At 49.9% G+C, this 25863-nt stretch overlaps 1 protein-coding gene across 1 annotated transcript in view; it reads right to left on the bottom strand.

Moving 5' to 3' along the window:
• Positions 1 to 25863, bottom strand: part of LOC140391428 (interleukin-1 receptor type 2-like) — a 64647-nt gene that overhangs the window by 1080 nt on the left and 37704 nt on the right. The window contains exon 4 of the mRNA XM_072475955.1: positions 20216 to 20361. Coding sequence (XP_072332056.1) covers positions 20216 to 20361 — 146 coding nt within the window. The remainder of the gene's footprint in view (positions 1 to 20215; positions 20362 to 25863) is intronic.

The raw sequence follows: 25863 nt of genomic DNA, 5'->3' as shown, positions 1-25863 counted from the left end.
TTTCATTTATTGTGAGATATTGCCTCCAATGACAAATGAGCTGACAAAAGCTTCAGCTTAACGTTTCGAAGGCAACATACCGTTTTGAAAGTTTTTTTCACTCCAGATTGCCCAACCTCTCCCCCGTCTTTGAAATAGCTTAGAACATAGAACATACAGTGCAGAAGGAGGCCATTCGGCCATCGAGTCTGCACCGACCCACTTAAGCCCTCACTTCCACCCTATCCCCGTAACCCAATAACCCCTCCTAACCTTTTTTGGACACTATGGGCAATTTTAGCATGTCCAATCCACCTAATCTGCACGCCTTTGTCAAAATATACACACAAGTATATGATGGTGCACAGGCAGACAGTGAGTGACACAAAGGATGACCAATGAACATACAGAACACAGCAGCCAATCACCAGACAGGACACGGCCACTTTATAACCAGGGGGCACTAGTTTTCCCGCTCTCTTGGGATGCAGCCTCTGAGACAGTCAGAGCCTGTGAGCAACAACTACAACATCCAGCATGTGGTAGTAAGATAGTCTGGTCAGGTTACCTCAGGTCTCCAGTCAACTCAGCATAGTGTCAACCCACAGTTCAAGCATGTTTAATAGTTAAGAGTTCAATAAAATAGAGTTGCATTTCTTCAAGTGTTGGAAGCCTGTCTCTCTCTCTCTCTCTCTCTGCTACAGTAAACACAGTCCTCGTGGACCCAGCTTACCCAACACATCAGTCTTTGGACTGTGGGAGTGTAGCTGTCTTGGATGGCCACTTACAAAGGATCCCAGGAAATATGGCCACCTGCAAAGGACCATGGCAAATATGGTCAACCCAGGACTCAGACGCTCAGAGCTTATGTACATTGGCAACTTAGATAACTAGACGCTATCGAAACCCCCAGCTACTTTGCATTCTAATGGCCCATTTCCCCAGAACAAAAGACCTCTACTCAGGTAACAGATACAGAAACAGACTCATCGGCGCCACTCCCGGTCATGATATTCAAACACACACATCATGATAGACACACCAACAGACAAATCAGAACACACACCACCACAACCAATCACAGAAAGATATAAAAGCACAAACACGACACCTGGTGGTCAGTATTAGCTGCAGAGGGGGACCAGGACAAACCTGCTACACGACACACTCAGGGAGACAGCACGTGCAGAGTATCCAGAACGAACTGTATTATAAGAGTTAAAATAAAATAGAGTTGTACCACATACAACTGTGTTGGCTCATCTGTGCACCAGAGCACCCAACACCACACTCCCTTTGCTCAGGGAGCCCAAAAAGCCAAGGTTAATGACTGCTCAGGACACGCCCCGCCATCAAGGTACCCGCCCCTTTATTGGCCAAAATCGAAGGCAGTAGTCGAAGCCTGCTGAATTATTGGGTCCAAAGCTAAGGACTGCCCAGAGCATGAAGCCCCAGAAGGATAAAGAGAGACACTGCCATGTGTTCAAGAACAAAGAACAAAGAAATGTACAGCACAGGAACAGGCCCTTCGGCCTTCCAAGCCCGTGCCGACCATGCTGCCCGACTAAACTACAATCTTCTACACTTCCTGGGTCCGTATCCCTCTATTCCCATCCTATTCATGTATTTCTCAAGATGCCCCTTAAATGTCACTATCGTCCCTGCTTCCACCACCTCCTCCGGTAGAGGGTTCCAGGCACCCACTACCCTCTGCGTAAAAAAACTTGCCTCGTACATCTACTCTAAACCTTGCCCCTCTCACCTTAAACCTATGCCCCCTAGTAATTGACCCCTCTACCCCGGGGAAAAGCCTCTGACTATCCACTCTGTCCATGCCCCTCATAATTTTGTAGACCTCTATCAGGTCGCCCCTCAACCTCCTTCGTTCCAGTGAGAACAAACCGAGTTTATTCAACCGCTCCTCATAGCTAATGCCCTCCATACCAGGCAACATTCTGGTAAATCTCTTCTGCACCCTCTCTAAAGCCTCCACATCCTTCTGGTAGTGTGGCGACCAGAATTGAACACTATACTCCAAGTGTGGCCTAACTAAGGTTCTATACAGCTGCAACATGACTTGCAAATTCTTATACTCAATGCCCCGGCCAATGAAGGCAAGCATGCCATATGCCTTCTTGACTACCTTCTCCACCTGTGTTGCCCCTTTCAGTGACCTGTGGACCTGTGCTCCTAGATCTCTTTGACTTTCAATACTCTTGAGGGTTCTACCATTCATTGTATATTCCCTACCTGCATTAGACCTTCCAAAATGCATTACCTCACATTTGTCCGGATTAAATTCCATCTGCCATCTCTCCGCCCAAGTCTCCAAACAATCTAAATCCTGCTGTATCCTCTGACAGTCCTCATCGCTATCCGCAATTCCACTAACCTTTGTGTCGTCTGCAAACTTACTAATCAGACCAGTTACATTTTCCTCCAAATCATTTATATATACTACAAACAGCAAAGGTACCAGCACTGATCCCTGTGGAACACCACTGGTCACATCCCTCCAATTAGAAAAGCATCCTTCCATTGCTACTCTCTGTCTTCTATGACCTAGCCAGTTCTGTATCCACCTTGCCAGCTCACCCCGATCCCGTGTGACTTCACCTACCATGAGGGACCTTTGTCAGAGGCCTTATTGAAGTCCATATAGACAACATCCACTGCCCTACCTGCATCAATCATCTTAGTGACCTCCTCGAAAAACTCTATCAAGTTAGTGAGACACGACCTCCCCTTCACAAAACCATGCTGCCTCTCACTAATACATCCATTTGCTTCCAAATGGGAGTAGATCCGGTCTCGAAGAATTCTCTCCAGTAATTTCCCTACCACTGAAGTAAGGCTCACCGGCCTGTAGTTCCCTGCATTATCCTTGCTACCCTTCTTAAACAGAGGAACAACATTGGCTATTCTCCAGTCCTCCGGGACATCCCCTGAAGACAGTGAGGATCCAAAGATTTCTGTCAAGGCCTCAGCAATTTCCTCTCCAGCCTCCTTCAGTATTCTGGGGTAGATTCCATCAGGCCCTGGGGACTTATCTACCTTAATATTTTTTTAAGACACCCAACACCTCATCTTTTTGGATCTCAATGCGACCCAGGCTATCTACACCCCCTTCTCCAGACTCAACATCTACCAATTCCTTCTCTTTTGTGAATACTGATGCAAAGTATTCATTTAGTACCTCGCCCATTTCCTCTGGCTCCACACATAGATTCCCTTGCCTATCCTTCAGTGGGCCAACCCTTTCCCTGGCTACCCTCTTGCTTTTTATGTACGTGTAAAAAGCCTTGGGATTTTCCTTAACCCTATTTGCCAATGACTTTTCGTGACCCCTTCTAGCCCTCCTGACTCCTTGCTTAAGTTCCTTCCTACTTTCCTTATATTCCACGCAGGCTTTGTCTGTTCCCAGCCTTTTAGCCCTGACAAATGCCTCCTTTTTCTTTTTGACGAGGTCTACAATATCTCTCGTTATCCAAGGTTCCCGAAAATTGCCGTCTCTCTTGGCCCCGGCTCTCTTGGCCCCGGCGCTCAGTCTCTCTTGGCCCCGACCTATCCCTAAAACCAAGTGCAGCATCACGACCAGAAGACAAGCTCAAGACCAACGATCGCTACCAGACGGATGAGCCCAGCAGAAACAAAGTTGCTTCTCCAGACCCAGCCACGCAAGATCCGAACACTAGTTGTCGTGTTCAGTGTAATTTAGCTTGTAGTGTTTTATGTTGCATGTCGAAGTAATTCTGGTCTGTAAATAAACTAATATTGAACTTGAACTAACTAACTAGTTGTTTGGTCTTTGATCGATATCCAGTAAAACCTTGTGGTGGTATCATTTGATACCTGGCGACTCTGAAAAGCAATATCATCATTAATAACTGTCATATCAGTATCCAGTTAAAAAGAGCAACATTATTGGCGACATCTGACGGGATTCGACCTAGAAGTGATTTTGTCACTCCGAGAGAACCCACAAAACTTTGCATTAGAAACCCAATTGAGAAAAGTGAAAGAAACCACAAGTGTAAGGCCCGTATCGATCAAACCTCCAAGATTCGGAAGTGTGTATTAACTTGCATGCGTGCTAACAGGGATACAAGGTAAACTCGTTAGATTTTGTTGCGAAAAAATAACGGGAGTATTGTGAACCGGAAAATAGCCTAGGCCATACCCGCTGTTCGAATCGCCGCCTTATTCCCACTGTCGCAAATTAACGGTAGGAAGAGAGATAATAGAAGCATTGGCAGCAAAGGCAATGGAACGCCTAATGAACCCGCAGGAACCAAAGGTCGCAGCGACCAGTAAAGCAGAGCAGTGCCCCATATGGGAAGAGGAATTGAGAAAATATTTCAAGGGGAAAGGATGGCCCCTTTGGTCTGAGTTTTGTTCAAATGAAGAGTCAGGTCCAGGAAGCATAGGACAAACATGGTGGGACAACCTAACCGAGGTACATAAGAAGAATGCAGTGAAAGTTCGTACGCCGATGGTAATCGTTTCCTGTTTGGCACAATTGCAAGGCACAGAGGAGGTCGTGAGGATGCTCCGCAGACAGCTAGTTGAGGAAGAGGAGAAGAATGAGGGAAACTTTAGTGAATGTGCGAAAATTAATGAGCAACTCTGGTAACAGTTGCCAGTTAAAGATAGAGATGGCTGATGTCAAACGGGCACACAAATCTTGTTTAGTTCACCTTAGCAGCTTTCAGACCCAGTACGATAAGGCCTATAAAGATACACAGTGCGCAATTTTGGTACGAGAAGAGACGGAACATCAGGTAGAACAGCTAAAGAAACAATGCGCAGATTTGAAGGCAGCTTTACGAGCGCTGCATAGTTCCACAACGGAACAAAGTGAGAGTACAGTAGATCACGCCAAATGTAGGCAACAAATAGCAAAGTTACAGTCTTTCAGTGCAAAACGGCTTCAGAGATACCTTTGGACCGAATTTAGGTCAGGAGAATGGCCCCAGTTGGCAAGAACTAAATGAAACCGTCCATAGATATGTGGAGGATACAGAATATCAGAATAGAGCCCCCCAGGCCCCGAAAAGGAAAGCACCTGCACCACCGACTACACAGGCAGCACACCCCCATGAGTCCAGTCACCACACAGCGCACGTCTCAGGATCGCGAGGAACCCGATTTTGTTTATACCATCCCACTAACCATCACTCAAGTGAGAGATGCCTGCGTCAAAATTGAACCATTTGAACCCACAGCAGACCCGCATAATTTCTTTGAGAGAGTACGACAGCAAACAGTTATGTACGGTCTGGACGAACCGGAGGAAGTTAAGCTTATACTAGTGAGCCTTGACCTGTCCGTTAGCTCAGCTTTACCAGAACCCCCGAATGTAGGAGGAGGAAACCTCCAGGAGATGAAGGCAGCTATATTAGATGCGATTGGATACAACAGAGGAGATCCCGTAGAAGGTTTGAACCGATATAGACAAAAGAAGGGGGAGCATCCGACTGCATACGCAGGTCGCCTTTGGATCCATTTTAAAGCGGTATTTGGGGAATTGAACCGCACAAACTTAGATAACGACAGCACAACTAAGTGGGCTCGTACTTTAGTCTCCCATGCCACAGAAGCAGGTCAAAAAGCCTGTGAAATTACGACCCAGCAGATGCCACACATAATGAAGTTTGGGTTTTAATGAGACTCTTCAGAGCTTGGGAACAATCCCTACATAGAAAGGCAGATCAGGAGAAGGCAGAAGCGAATATGAACCCAGTCAGAACTACTCAGGACCCCGCATGGGTAAATGAGGGCAGAAATGAAGGTCAGTACCCCAGAGCACAGGCACCATGAGGTTGATATAATTTTGGACAAAAGGGACATTGCGCCCACGAATGCAACTCCCCCCCCCCGAACCAGCAATCGAACGCCCCACCTAGGAACAATGTTAGGCCCATACATAGCATTAGCGCCCAATCAGATAATGCAGTGATTAATAGCACAGATTGACAGTGTTCGGACTCCCCAACTTGGGTCTGCGACACACTCTGGGACCAATCAGGCAGACCAGTAGTCACAGGCACAGTCCGGGGACACCCAGTAGTGTTCCTTTGGGACACAGGAGGGTCCCGGACCACTTTAAACTCCTCCACAATGTTTCAGCGTGAGAAATGGCCCGCCACAGACACCATCACTCTTAGTGGATTTACAGGACATGTCCAGCAGGGATACATTACAGCCCCCGTAGATATTCAAATCGGCAACATAAACACCAAGCACCCCGTAGTTTCAGTGGTCTTGCCCCAAACAGCAGAGCACATTTTAGGAATCGACTTCATGAGCTCACACAACCTTTCCTTTGACCCTGTGAATAAGTGTGTATGGAAAATGGCCAGAACAGCAAGAGCCCCCGCCACGCTCACAGAAGGAGACTACGAACATAGAATCTGCTCAGTAGGCGACTATTGGTTTGATCCGCAAGCTATTAGTACAGATAAGACGATTAGAGAGGTCCTAAGAAAACATAAAGCATCCTTCACCCAGCATAAACACGATTGTGGAAAAATTCCGGGAACAGTCACAATTACAAGTCCCGATCCCAAGCCCCAGAAGCAATGTCTTCCCACAGCAAGCCGAGGGTGAGATTGCAAAAGTTATCAAAAGCTTACTAGGTCAAGGACTAATTCAGCCCGTAGCCTCAACAAACAATGCCCCAATCTGGCCCGGAAAGAAACCAAACGGTTCATGGAGATTGACCATTGACTACCGAGAGCTCAACAAGGTCACCCCATTAGCAGCCCCCACCGTTGCCACAAGGCCCGAAACCATGCTGAAGCAGGGAGTACATGCTAAGTACTTTACAGTGCTGGACATTAGCAATGGCTTTTGGTCCATTCCCTTAGATATGGCCTGTCAATACAAGTTTGCGTTCACATTTCAAGGACAGCAGTATACATGGACATGCCTCCCGCAAGGTTTCCACAACTCTCCCTCCATCTTTCACCGACAATTGGCCAATGGACTTTCCAAATTTTCCCGACCCGAATGCCTTATGTGGACGACTTACTCCTACAGCCTGACACAAAGGAAGAGCATGTTAAGCTTCTTTCCGAATTGCTAGGTCTCTTACAATCAATTGGATGCAAAGTCAACCCGAAAAAAGCCCAGATCCTGAAAGAAAAGGTCCTTTACTTAGGTACCATTATCCCATACGGGAAAAGAGAGATCGAACAGAAACAAATTGAGTCAATAGTTAAATTGCCCCTGGCCCACAATGTCACTGCACTCAGATCATTCTTAGGATTAGTTGGGTATTGTACGAACCATATAGATGGTTTTGCCACAAAAGCAGCCCCACTTTCAGACCTCCTTAAAAAGAACGCCCATGGGAATGGCTTCCTCAGCACATGGACGCCATAGATAAATTAAAACGCACCCTAGGCTTTGCAGGTACCAGACCCACACTCTCCCTACGCCACAGAAGTAGCGACCACCGACCAAACCCTCTCTGCAGTACTACTACAGGAAAGACATGACCGATTAGGACCCGTAGCCTAAACCTTGTGAGTTTTGGATCCCGTAGAGCAAGGATTTTCAGCCTGCGAACGGCACTTGCTCGCAGTCTTTTGGGCAGTGCAGTATTTTGCATATATCACAGGAGTGAACCCCGTCATGATTTTAACCGAGCACACTCCAACGCAGCTACTGTTAGATGGCACGTTAAAGGACGGTTCAGTTAGCCAGATCAGAGCAGCTCACTTGTCACTGTTATTACAAGGAAGGGACATCACAGTTAAACGGACAAAGACCCACACATTTTAGCGGACAACCTGCAGTATGAAGGAACCCCGAATGAGTGCCAGATCATTGCAGCCAAACACCACACAGCCCCCCCCCCCCCGCTGAGAGTCAGCCGTTTCACGCAGTCCAGGTTTCACAGACCAATATCGAAGATTTAGCCCAGGCCCAAAAGGCAGACAACACTCTTAAGCAAGTTTTAGACGGAAACTACCCAGCCCCCTACGACAAATTCAAGGACTCACTGATGGTACAGGACAATATAATTTTAAAGAATGGAATTTATGTGGTCCCCACCCAGGAGAGAAACCAGATAATTTGCCAGTTTCATGACGGACCCGGACATCAGGGGGTAGAAACCACCATTGCCCACTTAAGACCTTTGTGCTGGTGGCCCGATTTAAACGCAGACATCACGCATTATATTGAGAATTGTTTAATCTGCGCAGAGAATAATCATGAAAGGTGCTCCAGGAAAGGACAATTAAGACACACACGACCTGTTAATGGCCCATGGACGATTTACAGCTCGATTACATTGGTCCCCTCCTCCCCTGCAGAAATGGTTTTAAATATGTGTTGGTAGTAATCAACACCTTCCCAAATGGGTGGAAGCATTTCCCTCCAGGACAAACATGGCTAAGGCAAAAGCCAAGATCTTAACACAGCAGGCATTTACATGCTGGGGACTCCCCCGCAGCATTGAATCAGGCCAAGGTTCCCATTTCACCGGCAGAGTAACGCAGAATGTCCTATCGATTTTTGGAATAAAACAAAAAGTCCACATTGCTTATCAGCCCCAATCCAGCGGTATTGTGGAATGTATGAATCGGACCCTGAAAGCGACTATGAGGAAAATGGTGCAACAGCATAACACCACATGGGACACAGTTCTCCCATTCGCCCTTATGTTTATTAGGAACACAGTATCAAGTTCCACAGGATTCACCCACCACACCCTCATGACCGGACGACCCATGAAAGGAACTAAATATTTATTAGGACTTGATTTGGCCAGCCCCACAGTCACCGCCCTCACCCACGAAAAGCAATCCAACACATCACGGAAAATATTAAAGCAGCCCAGCTCGCTGCAGCTGTCCGACTAGGAACTAGGAAAAAGCAGAGTAAGGCCTGCTTTGATAAAACAGTCCACCCACTAGAGTATACAGTCGGTCAGCAAGTGATGGTTTCCCTGTATAATCCCAGTTCATTCCTCACCCCTAAATTTGCAGGACCCTACTCCATTTCAGATAAAGTGAGCCCCTCTGTGTACAAAATAATGTACCCCAATGGAAAAACAGGTTGGTTCCATAACAAAGTTTATGGAACCAATGTAGCCACTCCCGCCATGTCTCCCTAGCAATGGCAGACGATTCCGCCCCGCCCATCGACAACTTAGAGCAGCCCCCCCCAGCCAGGACAGCACATCCACGCCCGCAGACCCGACCTTGTCTCCGCCCACAGGTACGCCTTTCCACCTTGAGCTGGATTCAGATGACAGTGATAGCCCCTGGAACTATGACCAGGACATGTTTGGCCCCCTATACCCCTTTTCACTGCCACAGCCAGAGCCACCGCCACCACCCGACAACAGAAATCTGCCCTTTGCAGCTACCGCCCCTCATGTCAAATGAACCCCCCATTGGCACCGCGACAACTCTTGTTGATTAATAAGGAATGACGATTCGGATCCCACGACAGCCCATGCGGCCATGGCACAGAAACGACAGACATGAGTTTGGCAATCGGGAGATGGTGATGACTCAGAGACTGACTCCCGTTACGGTAACCCTTTTGCGACGTTTTTGATACGGAACCCTGAGGTGTCCAGATGATGAGATAAAGGAACCGCATGTGAATTACGGTGTCCTATTTCCTGATGGAACCTGCCCGCTTTCTTTCTTTCTTTCGGTCTTATTGCTACATGGATTTAATTAATGTCGGCTCGACACAACATTTCTTTATACAGTTTATTCTTCCGATCTCACATGGTTATAATTAATGTCGGCCAGTTACAAAATTTCTTGATACACTCATGGTTACTCTTCTGACGCCATGTACTGCCCAATGACTGTTAAAGGAACAAATTGTTGGATCCCATATGTTACAAATTCTTTCCGCTCATTCGGTCACCCAGGTAGGGAGTAACGGCACTAATCCCCGACCTGGCTGAGGACCCCCAATGCATCCGGTCAGCCAAGCTCGGGTAGTGGAGCAACGGCACTGATCACCTCCTTACCTGAGGAATCCCACCCATTCTTGCCCTGCCGTGGCCCACACGCACCTCATGCTTCGATCACTTCAAGTAATCTGGAATGGTTCTTTACACTCCTTCCTGTCCTTGGCAGGTCTTTGTTTCCCCTTATCTGCTCTTTAGTGTGGTTTAAAGAATGCCTTTTGCCACAGCCTGTACACTCAACTCTTTACCTTCCGCAACTCTTTGGTTGCTACCCCAACTGCTATTTACATGTTTGACACACTTGGTTGTTACACATTTGCTGCTATATGTGAACTACCTCTGGAGCCTGGACGGATAAATTGGCCGCCCACTCACCACATCGACCAGAAGCTGCGGGATTCCTTGCACTTAAACAGGATTTTTTTTTTCGGATGTCTTGTCTCTAAAATGGTTATTCCAAAACAAAAATGAGGGAGTCACACGTGGTGACGATTCTAATGGGTAACTGAAGTTAAAGAGAGCAAGACAAACAAAACAAGATGTTAACCAACGATAATAACAGATATTATGCTTGCACCATCAGAAATATACAAAGAACGAAGAACAAAAAGACAAGATGAAGACAGGACTGATGACCTCCATTGTGATCATCGCTGGACTCCTACAACTGCGCGCGTTGACAGCCTTTGTACCCCACGGGTCCCGGACATGACCATACAATACGAGACCCCTAGCCCGGACACCACACCTCACATGAAAATAAACACTGATACCCCCACATGGTGCGGAAACATTGTAAAATGGTATTCCCTTTCTTACATGTCTGTAATGGATTCAGTAGAGATGTGATGCTGCTGTTTATTTCTTTAACATTTTTGTATTGTGCATAAATTTCTTTTTGATATTTGGCAGCAGCACGAGAGTAGCTTCGGTAATGATAGTTAGAGGTTCCCTTGTGTAAATAAGTTAAATGTGTGATGAGTAAATGTTTTATAGTGGCCCCTTAAAGTTTATGAATTTATGATGTGTTGATAAAATTAGGTAAATACTCCAAAAACATACGACAGAGTAGTGTAGAACCTGTCCTTGACCAAGGGTAACCGGCACACCAAGGACAGATGAGGATCAACAATGTTATCCGCCACACTTCGCGTTCAGGATCAAAAGGACGGTATGTAGCCGTCTGGGGTGGCCACTTACAAAGGATCCCGGGAAATATGGCCACCTGCAAAGGACCATGGGAAATATGGTCAACCCAGGACTCAGGCGCTCAGAGCTTATGTATATTGGCAACTCAGATAACTAGACGCTACCAAAACCCCCAGCTACTTTGCATTCTAATGGCCCATTTCCCCAGAACCAAAGACCTGTACTCAGTTAACAGATACAGAAACAGACTCATCGGCGCCACTCCCTTTGCTCAGGGAGCCCAAAAAGCCAAGGTCAATGACCACTCAGGACACGCCCCGCCATCAAGGCACCCGCCCCTTTATTGGCCAAAATCGAAGGCAGTAATCGAAGCCTGCTGAATTATTGGGTCCAAAGCTAAGGATCGCCCAAAAGAGCGCAAAACCCCAGAAGGATAAAGAGAGACACTGCCATGTGTTCAGTCTCTCTTGGCCCAGGCGCTCGGTCTCTCTTGGCCCCAACCTACACCTAAAACCAAGTGTAGCATCACGACCAGATGACAAGTTCAAGACCAACGATCGCTACCAGACGGATGAGCCCAGCAGAAACGAAGTCACTTCTCCAGACTCAGCCACGCAAGATCCGAACAAAGGCCTTGTTCCTCTGCATAAAGCCGGGTGCCTGAAGTTAAGTACAGGTTGTTGTAGTGTTAGGTGTAATTTAGCTTGTAGTGTTTTACGTTTATGCATGTGGAAGTAATTCTTGTCTGTAATAAACTATCATTGAACTTGAGCTAACTAACTGGTTGTTTGGTCTTTGATCGCTATCCGGTAAAACGTTATGGTGGTATCATTTGATACCTGGCGACTCTGAAAAATATCATTAATAACTGTCATATCAGTATCCAGTTAAAAAGAGCAACATTACTGGCGACTCCGGTGCGAAGTGGCAACAGGAGGAAACCCACGCAGACACAGGGAGAATGTGCAGACTCCGCACAGACCGTGACCCAGCGGGGAATTGAACCTGGGACCCTGGCGCTGTGAAGCCACAGTGCTAGCCACTTGTGTTACCGTGCTGCCCGACTTGTGCTACCGTGCTGCCCGAGCTGGTTTGAATTAATCCTCCCAGCTAGTGACATGACCCTAACTAATGGAAATACAATCGTTTTTAAATATCTCAAATATGTTTGCTTGTGCATGTGCTTAAAACATTTTTAAAGAATGTGTTCTACAGCAGCACACGCTGCCATATTGATGGTGGGATAATTGAAGATTTGCGGATTTCTAATCCACGCAGACCTTTTCCACACATGAACAGAAATTTAAATTCACCAGCATGGGTCCGAGTAGCGGTTTCAATTTTTGCCGGCTCTTTAAATTTCAGCCCACAAAGTAACCAGAGTGAATTTAATAATCCAGCACATATTACAGAACGATTTGAATTAGAAACAATTATACCAAATAAAAATGATATAATTCAGCATTCATGGCTGAATTATATCCATGGAATTCAGTTGATTTCTATAAACAGATACTAAAAGCGAGATTAAAGGCACCATCTCTAATATTTTATTCCCCAAACTGTAGATTAACAATGGATTTGGAGACGACATGGGAAGAGGCTAAACGCACAAACACGCTTGGGCTTCATAAGAAACAAGTATATTGCTTCAAGGCCAGGAAGATTGTGCATCTTTTAACTTCACTGGGACCACCTCTGCATTAAGATCCACCAACATTTTTCAAATAACATAGCTGCATTATTAAAGTATTCTATAAAGTAGTTAACTTTTTAGTAAGGTTTTATGATTTCAAATAGCTATGTTCATCAGACCATATCATCATGAACTGAAGATTTTACTGCTGACAACTTCCGTTTCTGGATAACTTTTAATTAGGATATATAAGTTTTGGAAAAATAGTCTCAAGCATGATGAAATTCTTAGAAGCCGATACTCAAGTCCAACCATTGAGTAGGATGATGGTTGGACTTCCGGGTGCGGCTATGCAGAGCTAGGTCGCATATTCGGCAGCTCCCACTTGGAACGGACTTTTGGGCTCTTTTACAGGGCCCCCATGGCATTTGTTTGACATTTCCCGGTGTGGGAAGAAGGCTGCAGCATTCCCCTGACAGTGTCCCCCAGGAGTGGTATGTCTTTTGGCTACCAGACCCGGCAGACACAGTGAAAGATTTGGCTTGAGCTGCAGCAGTAGACGAGGGCCTCTTCCAACATGCAGGCAGAGGAAGGGCAAGCTTAAAGCTGCAATCTGGCTTGACTCTATCAAAGGTGAATTCTAGCAGCAGAGGGAACAACTGTGAAAAGATCTACCAAGGCCATTGAAGAAACAGGGACGAGGCTTCTGGTGGCGGCCATGGAGGAGTAGGTTGCACATTCGGCAGCTCCCGTCTGGAGCTGACTCTCAAACCTTTTTCAGGAGTTTCCATAGACTTTTTGGGGCAGACTGGTGAAGCAAACACTGCCAACTTCTATGAAACGGACCAGAAGTGTAACGGCCAAAGGAGCGGCACTGGAGCAACGGGAGAAGCGAGGGAAAGAAAACAAAATGGCGACGGCCAGGGACAAAGGGGAGCTGCAGGAGTTCATCAAGCGCTGCTTCGAGGAGCAGCGCGAGGAGATGCGCAAAGAGATGTTGGCGCCTATGCTTTCGGCAATTGAAGGACTCGGGATCACGCAGAAGGCCCACGAAGCTAAGATCCAGGAGGTACAGAAAAGAGTCAGTCAGAACGAGGACGAGCTCGTGGGCCTGACGGTGAGAGTGGAGCAGAACGAGGCGCTACACAAGAGGTGGGCGGGAAGACTCGAAGACCTGGAGAACAGGTCGAGGAGAAAGAATCTGCGAATCCTGGGTCTCCCTGAGGGAGTGGAGGGGGCTGATGCCGGGGCATACGCGAGCACGATGCTCGAGGCGATGATGGGCACGAAGGCCCCTTCGAGGCCGCTGGAGTTGGACGGGGCACATCGGGTGCTGGCAAAGGAGCCCCAGGCATATGAGCCGCCAAGGGCGATGGTGGTGAGGTTCCACCGGTTCACGGACAGAGAGTGGGTCCTGAGATGTGCCAAGAAGGAGTGGAGCAGTAAGTGGGACAATGCAGAGATCCGAATATACCCGGACTGGAGCACGGAGGTTGCAAAGCGGAGAGCGAGTTTCAACCGGGCCATAGCGGCGTTGTACCGGAAAGAAGTGAAATTCGGAATGCTGCAGCCAGCGCGACTGTGGGTCACATACAAGGGCCAACACTATTACTTTGAAACGCCTGAAGAGGCATGGACCTTTGTACAAGCCGAAAAGTTGGACTCTAACTGAGGGTTTGTGAGGGTGGGGGGGATGTTTTGGGGTTTGATGTGTGATGGTTGTTGTATATAGGGGGTCAATCACGCGCAGGAAATGTTACATGGGCTGGGGGAGAGAGACAGGAGCTGCGCCAGAGGGGGCGGAGCGGGCTTTGGAAAGTGCGGGGTTTTGCCCCGCGCGCGGGAAGAAAGGCGGGAAGGGGAACGAAGGAATGCATATGGATTAGGAGACTCCCACGCGGGGAGGCCAATGGGACGGCGGGGGAAGCCGGGGTCAGCAGGCGTCAGCTGACTTACGGGAGTGACATGGGGGGAGCATAAAAGCTAGACAGGGGTCTAGCGGGGGGAGGGGAAAAAGGGTTGCTGCTGCACTGGCCGAAAGGGAATGGGACACAGAAGAGGTGGTCGGGACTGGAGGGTGAGGGAGAAGTGGACACGGGACTGGCCCAGAAAAGGAGATGGCTAGTCGGCGGGGCGTTGGGGGGGGGGGGGTGAGAGCCCCTCCAATCCGGCTGATAACGTGGAATGTGAGGGGCCTGAATGGGCCGGTGAAGAGGGCTCGAGTGTTCGCACACTTAAAGGGACTGAAGGCGGACGTGGCCATGCTCCAAGAGACACATCTGAAGGTGGCGGACCAGGTCAGGTTAAGAAAGGGATGGGTAGGACAGGTATTCCACTCGGGACTGGACGCGAAGAATAGAGGGGTGGCAATATTGGTGGGAAAGCGGGTGTCATTTGAGGCCAAGACTATTGTAGCGGACAATGGAGGGCGATATGTAGTGGTGAGCGGTAGGCTGCAAGGGACCTGGGTGGTGTTGGTAAACGTATACGCCCCGAACTGGGATGATGCAGGATTCATGAAGCGCATGTTGGGGCGCATTCCGGACCTGGAGATAGGAGGCCTGATAATGGGAGGGGACTTCAATACAGTGTTGGATCCAGCACTGGACCGCTCCAAATCAAGGACTGGAAAGAGGCCGGCGGCGGCCAAGGTACTTAGGGGGTTTATGGATCAGATGGGGGGAGTGGACCCATGGCGGTTTGCAAGGCCGCAGGCCAGGGAATTTTCTTTCTTCTCCCATGTACACAAAGCCTACTCCCGGATAGATTTCTTTGTTCTGGGTAGGGCGCTCATCCCGAGGGTGGAGGGGACGGAGTATTCGGCTAAAGCCGTTTCGGACCATGCCCCGCACTGGGTGGAACTGGAGCTGGGAGAGGAGAGGGACCAAGGCCCGTTGTGGCGGCTGGATGTGTGACTGCTGGCGGACGAGGTGGTGTGTGGGAAGTTGAGGGGGTGTATCGAAAGGTACTTGGAGGCCAACGACAACGGGGAGGTGCGGGTGGGGGTGGTATGGGAGGCGTTGAAGGCGGTGATCAGGGGAGAGCTAATTTCCATTAGGGCTCATAGGGAGAAGACAGAGGGTATGGAAAGGGAGAGGTTAGTGGGGGAGATTTTGAGAGTGGACAGGAGATACGCAGAGGCCCCGGAGGAAAGATTACTTGGGGAAAGACGACGGCTCCAGACGGAGTTTGACCTGTTGACCACAGGGAAGGCGGAGGCACAGTGGAGGAAAGCGCAGGGGGTGACCTACGAGTATGGGGAAAAGGCTAGTCGGATGCTGGCACACCAGCTCCGTAAGAGGATGGCAGCGAGGGAAATAGGGGTGTCAAAGATGGAAGGGGAGCCACAGTTAGGAGTGCGACGAAAATAAACAAGGTATTCAAGGCCTTTTATGAAGAGCTGTACAGATCCCAGCCCCCAGCGGGGGAAGAGGGGATGAGACGATTCCTAGATCAGCTGAGATTCCTGAGGGTGGAGGAGCAAGAGGTGGCTGGTTTGGGGGCACCAATTGGGTTGGAGGAGCTGAGCATGGGTTTGGGGAGCATGCAGGCGGGGAAGGCCCCGGGACCGGACGGATTCCCGGTGGAGTTCTACAGGAAGTACGCAGACCTGTTGGCCCCGCTACTGGTGAGGACCTTTAATGAGGCAAGAGAGGAGGGGACCCTGCCCCCGACAATGTCGGAAGTGACAATTTCTTTGATCCTAAAGCGGGACAAGGACCCACTGCAATGTGGATCGTACAGGCCGATCTCGCTCCTCAATGTGGATGCAAAGTTGCTGGCAAAAGTGCTGGCCACGAGGATCGAGGACTGTGTCCCGGGGGTAATCCACGAGGACCAGACGGGATTTGTAAAGGGCAGGCAACTAAACACCAATGTGCGGCGGCTCTTAAACGTGATAATGATGCCATCAGAGGAGGGAGAGGCGGAGATCGTGGCAGCTATGGACGCGGAGAAGGCCTTTGACCGAGTAGAGTGGGAGTACCTCTGGGAGGTGCTGCGCAGGTTTGGGTTCAGGGTAGGGTTTATCAATTGGGCCAAGCTCCTTTACAGAGCCCCGATGGCGAGTGTAGTGACGAACCGGCGGAGGTCGGAGTACTTTCGACTGTACCGAGGGACGAGGCAGGGGTGCCCCCTGTCCCCCCGTTGTTCGTATTGGCGATCGAGCCATTGGCCATGTCATTGAGGGAGTCTAATAAATGGAGAGGGGTGGTCCGAGGGGGAGAAGAGCATCGGGTGTCGCTATATGCGGATGACCTGTTGCTGTACGTGGCGGATCTAATGGAGGGGATGGTGGAGGTCCTGCAGACTCTAAGGGAGTTTTTGTGGAGTTTTCGGGCTATAAGCTCAATGTAGGGAAGAGTGAGCTCTTTGTATTACAGGCGGGGAACCAAGAAAGAGGGATAGGGGACCTACCGCTGAGGAGGGCGGAGGGGAGCTTTCGGTATCTGGGGATCCAGATAGCCAGGAGTTGGGGGACACTACATAAACTGAATCTGACGAGGTTGGTGGAGCAAATGGAGGAGGATTTCAAAAGATGGGACATGTTACCGTTCTCGCTGGCGGGTAGAGTGCAGTCGGTCAAAATGGTGGTCCTTCCGAGGTTTCTGTTTGTGTTTCAGTGCCTTCCCATCGTGATCACGAAGGCCTTTTTTAAGAGAGTAGGCAGGAGTATTATGGTGTTTGTGTGGGCGAATAAGACCCCGAGAGTAAGGAGAGGGTTCCTGGAACGCAGTAGGGACCGAGGAGGGTTGGCGCTGCCAAACCTGGGGAGCTACTACTGGGCAGCAAATGTGGCGATGATCCGCAAGTGGGTTATGGAGGGAGAGGGGGCGGCATGGAAGAGGATGGAGATGGCGTCCTGTAAAGGAACGAGCCTGGGGGCGTTGTTGACGGCACCGCTGCCGCTCTCGCCGACAAAGTATACCACGAGCCCGATGGTGGCGGCAACGCTAAGGATCTGGAGCCAGTGGAGACGGCACCGGGGTGCAATGGGAGCATCGGTGTGGTCCCCGATCAGGGGTAACCACCGGTTTGTCCCGGGGAAGATGGACGGGGGATTCCAGAGCTGGCATCGGGCGGGGATTGGAAGAATGGGGGACCTGTTCATCGACGGGACGTTTGCGAGCCTAGGGGCACTGGAGGAGAAGTTTGAGTTACCCCCGGGAAATGCCTTTAGATATATGCAGGTGAGGGCTTTTGTGAGGCGACAGGTGAGGGAATTCCCGTTGCTCCCGGCACAATAAGTTCAAGATATGGTGATCTCGGGTGTATGGGTCGGGGAGGGCAAGGTGTCGGAAATACACCAGGAGTTGAAAGAAGAGGGGGGGAAGCGCTGGTAGAAGAGTTGAAGGGTAAATGGGAGGAGGAGCTGGGGGAGGAGATCCAGGAAGGTCTGTGGGCTGATGCCCTAGGTAGGGTTAATTCCTCCTCCTCGTGTGCCAGGCTCAGCCTGATACAATTTAAGGTGGTCCACAGAGCGCACTTGACAGGGGCGAGGTTGAGTAGGTTCTTTGGGGTAGAGGACAGATGTGGAAGGTGCTCGTGGAGCCCGGCGAACCATGTCCATATGTTTTGGTCATGCCCGGCACTGGAGGGGTTCTGGAGAGGAGTGGCGGGAGCAATATCTCAGGTGGTGAAAGTCCAGGTCAAGCCAAGCTGGGGGATAGCAATATTTGGAGTAGTGGACGAACCGGGAATGCAGGAGGCGAAAGAGGCCGGCATTCTGGCCTTTGCGTCCCTAGTAGCCCGGCGAAGGATCTTGCGCCTGTGGATTGTGGAAGGAGGCGAAGCCCCCCAGCCTGGGGGCCTGGATAAATGATATGGCTGGGTTCATAAAGTTGGAGAGGATTAATTTCTCCTTGAGAGGGTCTGCGCAGGGGTTCTACAGGCGGTGGCAACCGTTCCTAGACTATCTCGCGGAGCGTTAGAGGAAGGTCGATCAGCAGCAGCAGCAACCTTGAGGGGGATGGGGGGGACGTCCTGGGGGGGGGGGGGCGATGAGCAAGCGATAACATGAAGGGTTAGGGAAACTGGCACGTACGGGAGAGGGCCAGTGTACAAAGCTGTGTAAATATATCATTTTGCCATGTATATATCTTGCTCTGCGCGATTTCTCTTTTTTTTTTGTTACGAGGGGGGTGTTATTGTTTGTGAGGGAGAAAAATTGTGTTAAAAAACTTTAATAAATATATATTTTTAAAAAAGAGTAGGTTGATGGTTTTAAATAAATTGGGCAGCACGGTAACATAGTGGTTATCACAATTGTTTCACAGCTCCAGGGTCGCAGGTTCGATTCCGGCTTGGGTCACTGTCTGTGTGGAGTCTGCACATCCTCCCCGTATGTGCATGGGTTTCCTCCGGGTGCTCCAGTTTCCTCCCACAGTCCAAAGCTGTGCAGGTTAGGTGGACTGGCCATGCTAAATTGCCCTTAGTGTCCAAAATTGCCCTTAGTGTTGGGTGGGGTTACTGGGTTATGGGGATAGGGTGGAGGTGTGGCCTTGGGTAGGGTGCTCTTTCCAAGAGCCGTGCAGACTCGATGAAAATGAAATGAAATGAAAACCGCTTATTGTCACAAGTAGGCTTCAAATGAAGTTACCGTGGAAAGCCCCTAGTCGCCACATTCCGGCGCCTGTTCGGGGAGGCTGGTACGGGAATTGAACCTGCGCTGCTGGCCTGCCTTGGTCTGTTTTAAAAGCCAGCTATTTTAGCCTTGTGCTAAACCAGCCCCTGGGCCGATGTGCCGAATGGCCTCCTTCTGCACTGTAAATTCTATGATTCTCTGAAATCTTACAGCAAAAGTTGATAAAATACAAACTTTCTACAACCTCCTTCAGTCTCGTTTGATGGCCATTTGAGAAAACATATTCATCAAGACCAAACGGTGCTCTCCAGCTTATGCATTCCACCCCACATTTAGCAATCCACAACAACACGGGGTGGCACAGTGGTTAGCACTGCTGCTTCAATGCCAGGGACCCGGGTTCAATTCCAGCCTCTATGACCATCTCTGTGGAGTTTGCATTTTCTCCCCGTGTCTGCGAGGGTTTCCTCCGGGTGCCAGTCCGGTTTCCTCCCACAGTCCAAAGATGTGCAAGTTACGTGGATTGGTCATGCCAAATTGCCCCTTAGGGTAGGGTTACAGAAATAGGGCGGGGAATTGGGCCTAGGTAGAGTGGTCTTTCGAAGGGTCAGTGCAGCCTCAATGGGCCGAATGACTTCCTTCTGCACTGTAATGATTCTAGAAACTAATTCCGAAAAGAATAGCTAAAGTTGAGAGTTATGGTATTCAGATGAAAATTTGTATTCAGCAGTCAAATCCCCTGAATTAATACAGACCACTTTTAGCGAAATGAATAAATTGTCTTTTATTTATTTTTCAATTGGACTGTGATTAATTATAGAACCTCTAGAAAGTCAAATCTCTTATTTTCTACTGGCTGTAAATTAAATCATGGGATGATTGACATTACCATTCATTTTATCCTCAATTAGGATGAACTTACCTGCTGGCTTGATGAAAACAAATCTCTCTTGTTCTATTTCTTCACTTAAGACAACACACTGAAAATTTACTTCAAAATCCTTTATTTTAACTTCTGAAAATTTTAGGTCAACTTCAACATAAGCTGCTTTCTTGTCTCTTCTTTCACTAGCGAATCAAAGGGACATGAATGAGAAAGAATCAAAATACACATTGTGGTTTTCGGCACTAAAACGTTCAAAATTTTAAGACATCATACTAATGCATTCATATTTTGAGGATTAAGGTGAGTAATCATGTTGAATAGTTAATTTCCAATAACTTTAATTCACTTGTCTACGTAATGAGAAAATGGATTACTCACTGATCTCATTAAGCTGTTGCACAATAACATCAAGATCACAACAGGGTTAATGCCTCAACAATTTATCAAGAACCATGATCCTGAGCAGTGCCTCGAGTATGTCACATTAATAAAGATTAAAAGTCATCTAACGGAAAAGTTTCTAAGTGTGGTAGTGAACAAGAATTGTCGGATGCTTCCCGACAGCCAACCCAGTGAGACTGTCACCTGTCTAATGCCAATTAGGGCCAGTGATAATGCCCCGCCGGCTTCATGTTGGAAATGACTGTCCCACCAGCTGATTTGCCAAGACCGTGCCCAGCAGCTCCCTGAACAGCTCTTAAACTGACCTCCCAGAGGAAACCCCAGAGATCACCAAGATACGCCACCGCACAAAACCAGCTCCACTATTTGGAGATGCCGACCTGGCCATACTGTTGGAAGCATTGAACTCCAGGTGGACATAGTCAGTGTTGCCTGAGAGGCAGTGGCAGCGACCGTCAGCGCGGGGAGTTTCACCAGGAGGACCACCACTCAGTGCCGCAAGAAGCTCAATAACGTCCGTGTTGTATAGGTGAGTTGGCATCAGCCCCCTGGCACCGGTCCCACCTGCCATCCACCCCCCCCCCTACCGACGACCGTGCAGATGGCATCGCACACCCACCAGCACAATACTGCACCTGTACGCCAGCACACCCTGGCACCCACCAGCACATTCCCAGCAGTGGTTCCCATGCCTATTCCTCCAGCATCTCACCGCTCCCCCATCACGCATGAAGTGTACAGCTCATAATGCCCTCTATCTGCCCCCACAGGAGAAGTTGCCCCATAACAGAAGGGAAACGGTCCAGACGGGCGGCAGGGTGTCGAAGATTACAGTTCTCATCCCCTCATGAGAGTGGCAGAGTGGTCACTGATGTCGAGCTTGGTCTACGCCGCAGAGGTCAGTATCTACCAGCCCCCACCCAGATGCGAGTTGCTCATGCCAGACATAATGATCCTTCCCTCCCAATGACCACGTGTCCAATTTCCTGCAGGATCTCCATCCGATGGTGCCAGCCTATGCAGGGTGCCCCCGCCTCCCAAGAGAACACTTCGGAGGAAAACCCAAAGATGCCAGCATTGCGGTGTCACAGCTGTCATCCCCACCTTCCACTAATGCAGTGACACCCACCTCGGTGAGCGAATGTAGTGAACAAGCTTCTGAGGCACAATCTGGTGAGCACCACACAACTGCTGATGCACATCATGTGAAGGCAGGAACATCCAGCGGAGACAACAGTTGGCAATCTGCTGCATCCCAGGACCCAGCTGGGTCCCAGTCAGATACCGAGCCTCTGAACCAGGTTATCCTGGAGTTGATGCAAACGCCAGGGTGCAGCCGTGAGATTACCTACTCCTCGGGCAGGAGATACAGAAGTCTGAGAACACGCAGAAACAGGTTCAAAAACAGCTTCTTCCCCACTGTCACCAGACTCCTAAACGACTCACTTATGGACTGATCTGAACAATACTACACTCCTGTATGAGTCACCCGATGCAGGTGTCTATGTATTTACATTGTGTACCCCTATTACGTATTTTCTTTTCATGTACTAAATGATCTGTTTGATCTGCATGAGGAACAATACTTTCCACTGTACCACAGTACACGTGACAATAAACAAATCCAATCCAATCCAATCCAAAAGGGATATGTGAGCGATACTCCAGCGAGTCCATAGCTGATTGGATGAGTCCCAAAGGCTACGGGCGCCGAAGATGGCGGCAGCAATGTGTGGCAGCGTGGCCAACACTGCGAGGGTGGCGTCCGCAGTGGAAAACCTGGAGTACAACATCAGCAGCATGAGTGGTGATGCCAAGGCGTTGGCTCAGATAGTGACGGCCATGGCTGAGGGTCACTGAGACACTTGTCCCTGGCACAGGTGGACCTTGCAGAGGTGCTGCGAAACATGTCCCAATCTCAGGTGGGCATTGCCGAGGCGCACCAGAGCATGTCCCAGTGGCTTGGAGCATGTCAGATTGTGGAGGGCACAGCAGACTACCAAAAAGCGGGCAACCCTCCAAGGGGTGTACTGTAGTGATGCTACCAGAGCGGTCGAGGCATTGGAACCACATTTTCAGCAGTCAGATGCCCCATTCAACGACAGACCGAGTGGCCACATGGGCCTTATTATAGCATGTTTCCGCATCAGTCTCTGGCTTCCGTACTGGCATCAGTAACCTGTTCTGAAGCAGGTACCCTCATCCTTGAGGGAGCCAAACAGTCATCCTGGGCTGTCCCTCAAAGACGCCAGGGATCACAGACTGTCACAGGATCCAGCTGTCCTGCACACTCCCTGGAAAGCTTGCATGATTTTGAGGTGGTGGTAGTACACAAGTTGAACTTTCAGAGAGTGGAACCCTTCCTGTTAATGAAGAGCACTCCCAGAACATCCGGTGTGCGCAAGGTGACATGCGTGCCATCTATTTCATCCCTGCACCTGGGGCAGCAGGCGATGGCGGAGAATCCTGCTGCCTGGGCATCTTGGTGGGCTTGGTCCAGGTCAAAGTTTATCTAGTCAACTTCCTAGGCAAACAGGGTACCCGTGACTTCACGGATACACTTGTGGGCCTTTGGTTGGGATAAGCTGCACACGTCCCTGCTCGAGCATGGAATAATAATCTTTATTAATGTCACAACTAGGTTGACAGTAACACTGCAATGAAGTCACTGAATGAACCCGAGGCATAAACGTTCAGGGGTGCCATCACCTTGATGGCCACCAGTTCGGGTGTCCTCCTCCTTCATGTGAGGCCAAGTCCGCAAGACATGGCACAGGTGCCTCACCATCCCCTTGTTGAGGCGAAGCCTCCTGGCGGCACATGCTGCCCGACATCTCCTCAAACGACCAGTGACGCCTGTACACTTGGAATATCGCTGCTCTACCCCTCTGGGACAGTTCCTCAGGTTGTTGGGCGGGCCCATGCACATGGGCTGCAGCCTCGAGCCTCTGTCCACACTTCTGCCACTGCCTGGCCGCCTAAGCTGCCACCGGCCACCACCACAGCGAGGGCAGCTGCTGCGGGGTCCATAATATCATCCATCATCTGATATCTGTAAGAAATTTAAGAGGGTGGGGGACCGACAGTCACCTCGGTACCCTCGAGTCCCCTCAGGCCTGCCTCACCCTTACATTCCCTGCCATCTCTTCGGGTGCCATCCAATGAGCCCGTTGTGCTGAGGCACCTCGCCTTGCACATGCACCCTTGGCCCCACCAGGGCCTCTGGGGTGCTAACCATTAACACTCACATTTGACATGGCACGTCTATTCACTGGGGAGTTGTGAGTGCTCACATAAATAACATTGGCAATTCCCTATTAGCAGTAGCCTTCAACTGTGCAGCAAGAGGCTGCGACACGGCTCTGTCCTTGGGGTGTTCAGGGGGGACCGACGACAGCAGCTGAAGTTGCCTCAGGTAAGGGTATACACCATCTGGGGGATGGCATGACAGACGCGCAGGCACTGAGCCCATCATCCACCCCATCCCAGGGCAACCAATGGTGGCCTTTCCACCCCCCCCCAACTGCCCTCCCTCTCCCCCCGCTCCGAGCACTGGGGCAGTGACCCACCACGGCGCCCCTGGCTACTTGTCCAATTTTGAAGATGGCTACTCAGTTCCTCCGATCGCCACAGCAGCCATTGCATCAGCTTCCCCTTTTTAAAAAGATGTTGTAAAGGGCACCCGCGTGACTGCTCACTGGTGGCCGGTTAGATCACGGGAGGCTGTTCAACAGGGGGCCCTTCCTGTTAATGGGATGGGGATTGGCCTTTATTGGTTTCTCGCCACATCACGGCAGAATCCGGATCTGACCAACGGGAATGGGCTGGTTAGATCAGAAATCAATCGGCATCCTGTACGGTTCCTAATTTCGGACTCTCCCGCGATCTAACCACCTCGTGCAGATTCACGTCTACCATGACATGGCCGTTAGATCAAGCCCAGAATCTCCAAACAAAAGCTACTGAGAAAGGTGGTTGTGGAATTTTTGTTTTCCCAACATAGTACGTGCCTTTTTCCATAGGGTCAAATCATTTATCACCTTCCAGAGTTTGGACATGCATTTGCACAGCCAACATTTATAGAGGTCACCAGTTTAGATAAAGACACTGCTTTAACTTGTTCATGTAATTTATTTTATTCTCACTTCCGATTGCGGCGGTGACCAGCTGAGTCGCACGTTTCGGCACCTCCCGTTTTAACGGACTTTTGGGCTCTTATCGGGAGCCCCAACGGAAATTTTTCACGGCCCAACTCAGTGTGAGGCGATAAAGGAAGGACTCCCCCCCGGGTGTGGATGGAAAGAAGCGATAGTAGTGGCCAGATTGCGGAGGATCCTCTGGAGCAGCGGCAGAGAAGAGAAGGGAGTAGCAAGATGGCGGCTGAGGGAGCCCAGATGGTATGGGGCCCGGAACAGCAGGAGTTCCTCCGGCGATGTGTGGAGGAGCTCAAGAAGGAGGTGCTGGCGCCGATGTTGCTGGCGATTGAGGGATTGATGGAGACGCAAAAGACCCAGGAGATGGAGCTCCGTGGAGTGAAGGCAAAGGCAGCCGAGAATGAAGACAAGATACAGGGCTTGGTGGTGAAGACGGAGACGCACGAGGCACTACATAAGAGGTGTATAGAAAGGCTGGAAGCCCTGGAAAATAGCTCGAGCAGGAAGAATTTTGGGTCTTCCCGAAGGGTCAAAGGGAGCGGATGTTGGGGCGTATGTGAGTACGATGCTCCATACTTTAATGGGAGCTGAGGCCCCGACGGGCCCCCTGGAAGTGGAGGGAGCACCGGTTCCTCGTGAGAAGACCGAAGGCAGGGGAAATACCGCGAGCAATAGTGGTGAGGTTCCACCGCTACAAAGATAGAGAGATGGTCCTGAGATGGACTAAGAAGACACGGAGTAGCAGGTGGGAGAACACGGTGATCCGCGTGTATCAAGATTGGAGTGCGGAGGTGGCGAGAAGGAGGGCGAGTTTCAATCGGGCCAAGGCGGTGCTCCACAGGAAAAACGTGAAATTTGGAATGTTGCAGCCGGCAAGACTGTGGGTTACACACCAGGGCAAACACCACTACTTCGAGACGGCGGAGGAGGTGTGGGCGTTTATTCAAGAAGAGAAGTTGGACTAGATTTGAGGAATGGATGTTTGGAAAGAAGTAGCGAGGTGGTGGCAAGGAATTGTAAAGGGGGGAGAGCTTATCTGTAAAAATGTTGGCCGGGAGAATGTTTTCTCCCCCACCCCCGGGGGGGCGGGGGGGGGGGGGGGGGGGGGGAGAGACACGAAGAAATGTG

The sequence above is a fragment of the Scyliorhinus torazame genome, chromosome 15, assembly GCF_047496885.1.
Source record: "Scyliorhinus torazame isolate Kashiwa2021f chromosome 15, sScyTor2.1, whole genome shotgun sequence".
NCBI lineage: Eukaryota > Metazoa > Chordata > Chondrichthyes > Carcharhiniformes > Scyliorhinidae > Scyliorhinus > Scyliorhinus torazame.
This window is presented reverse-complemented; position numbering and strand designations above follow the sequence as displayed.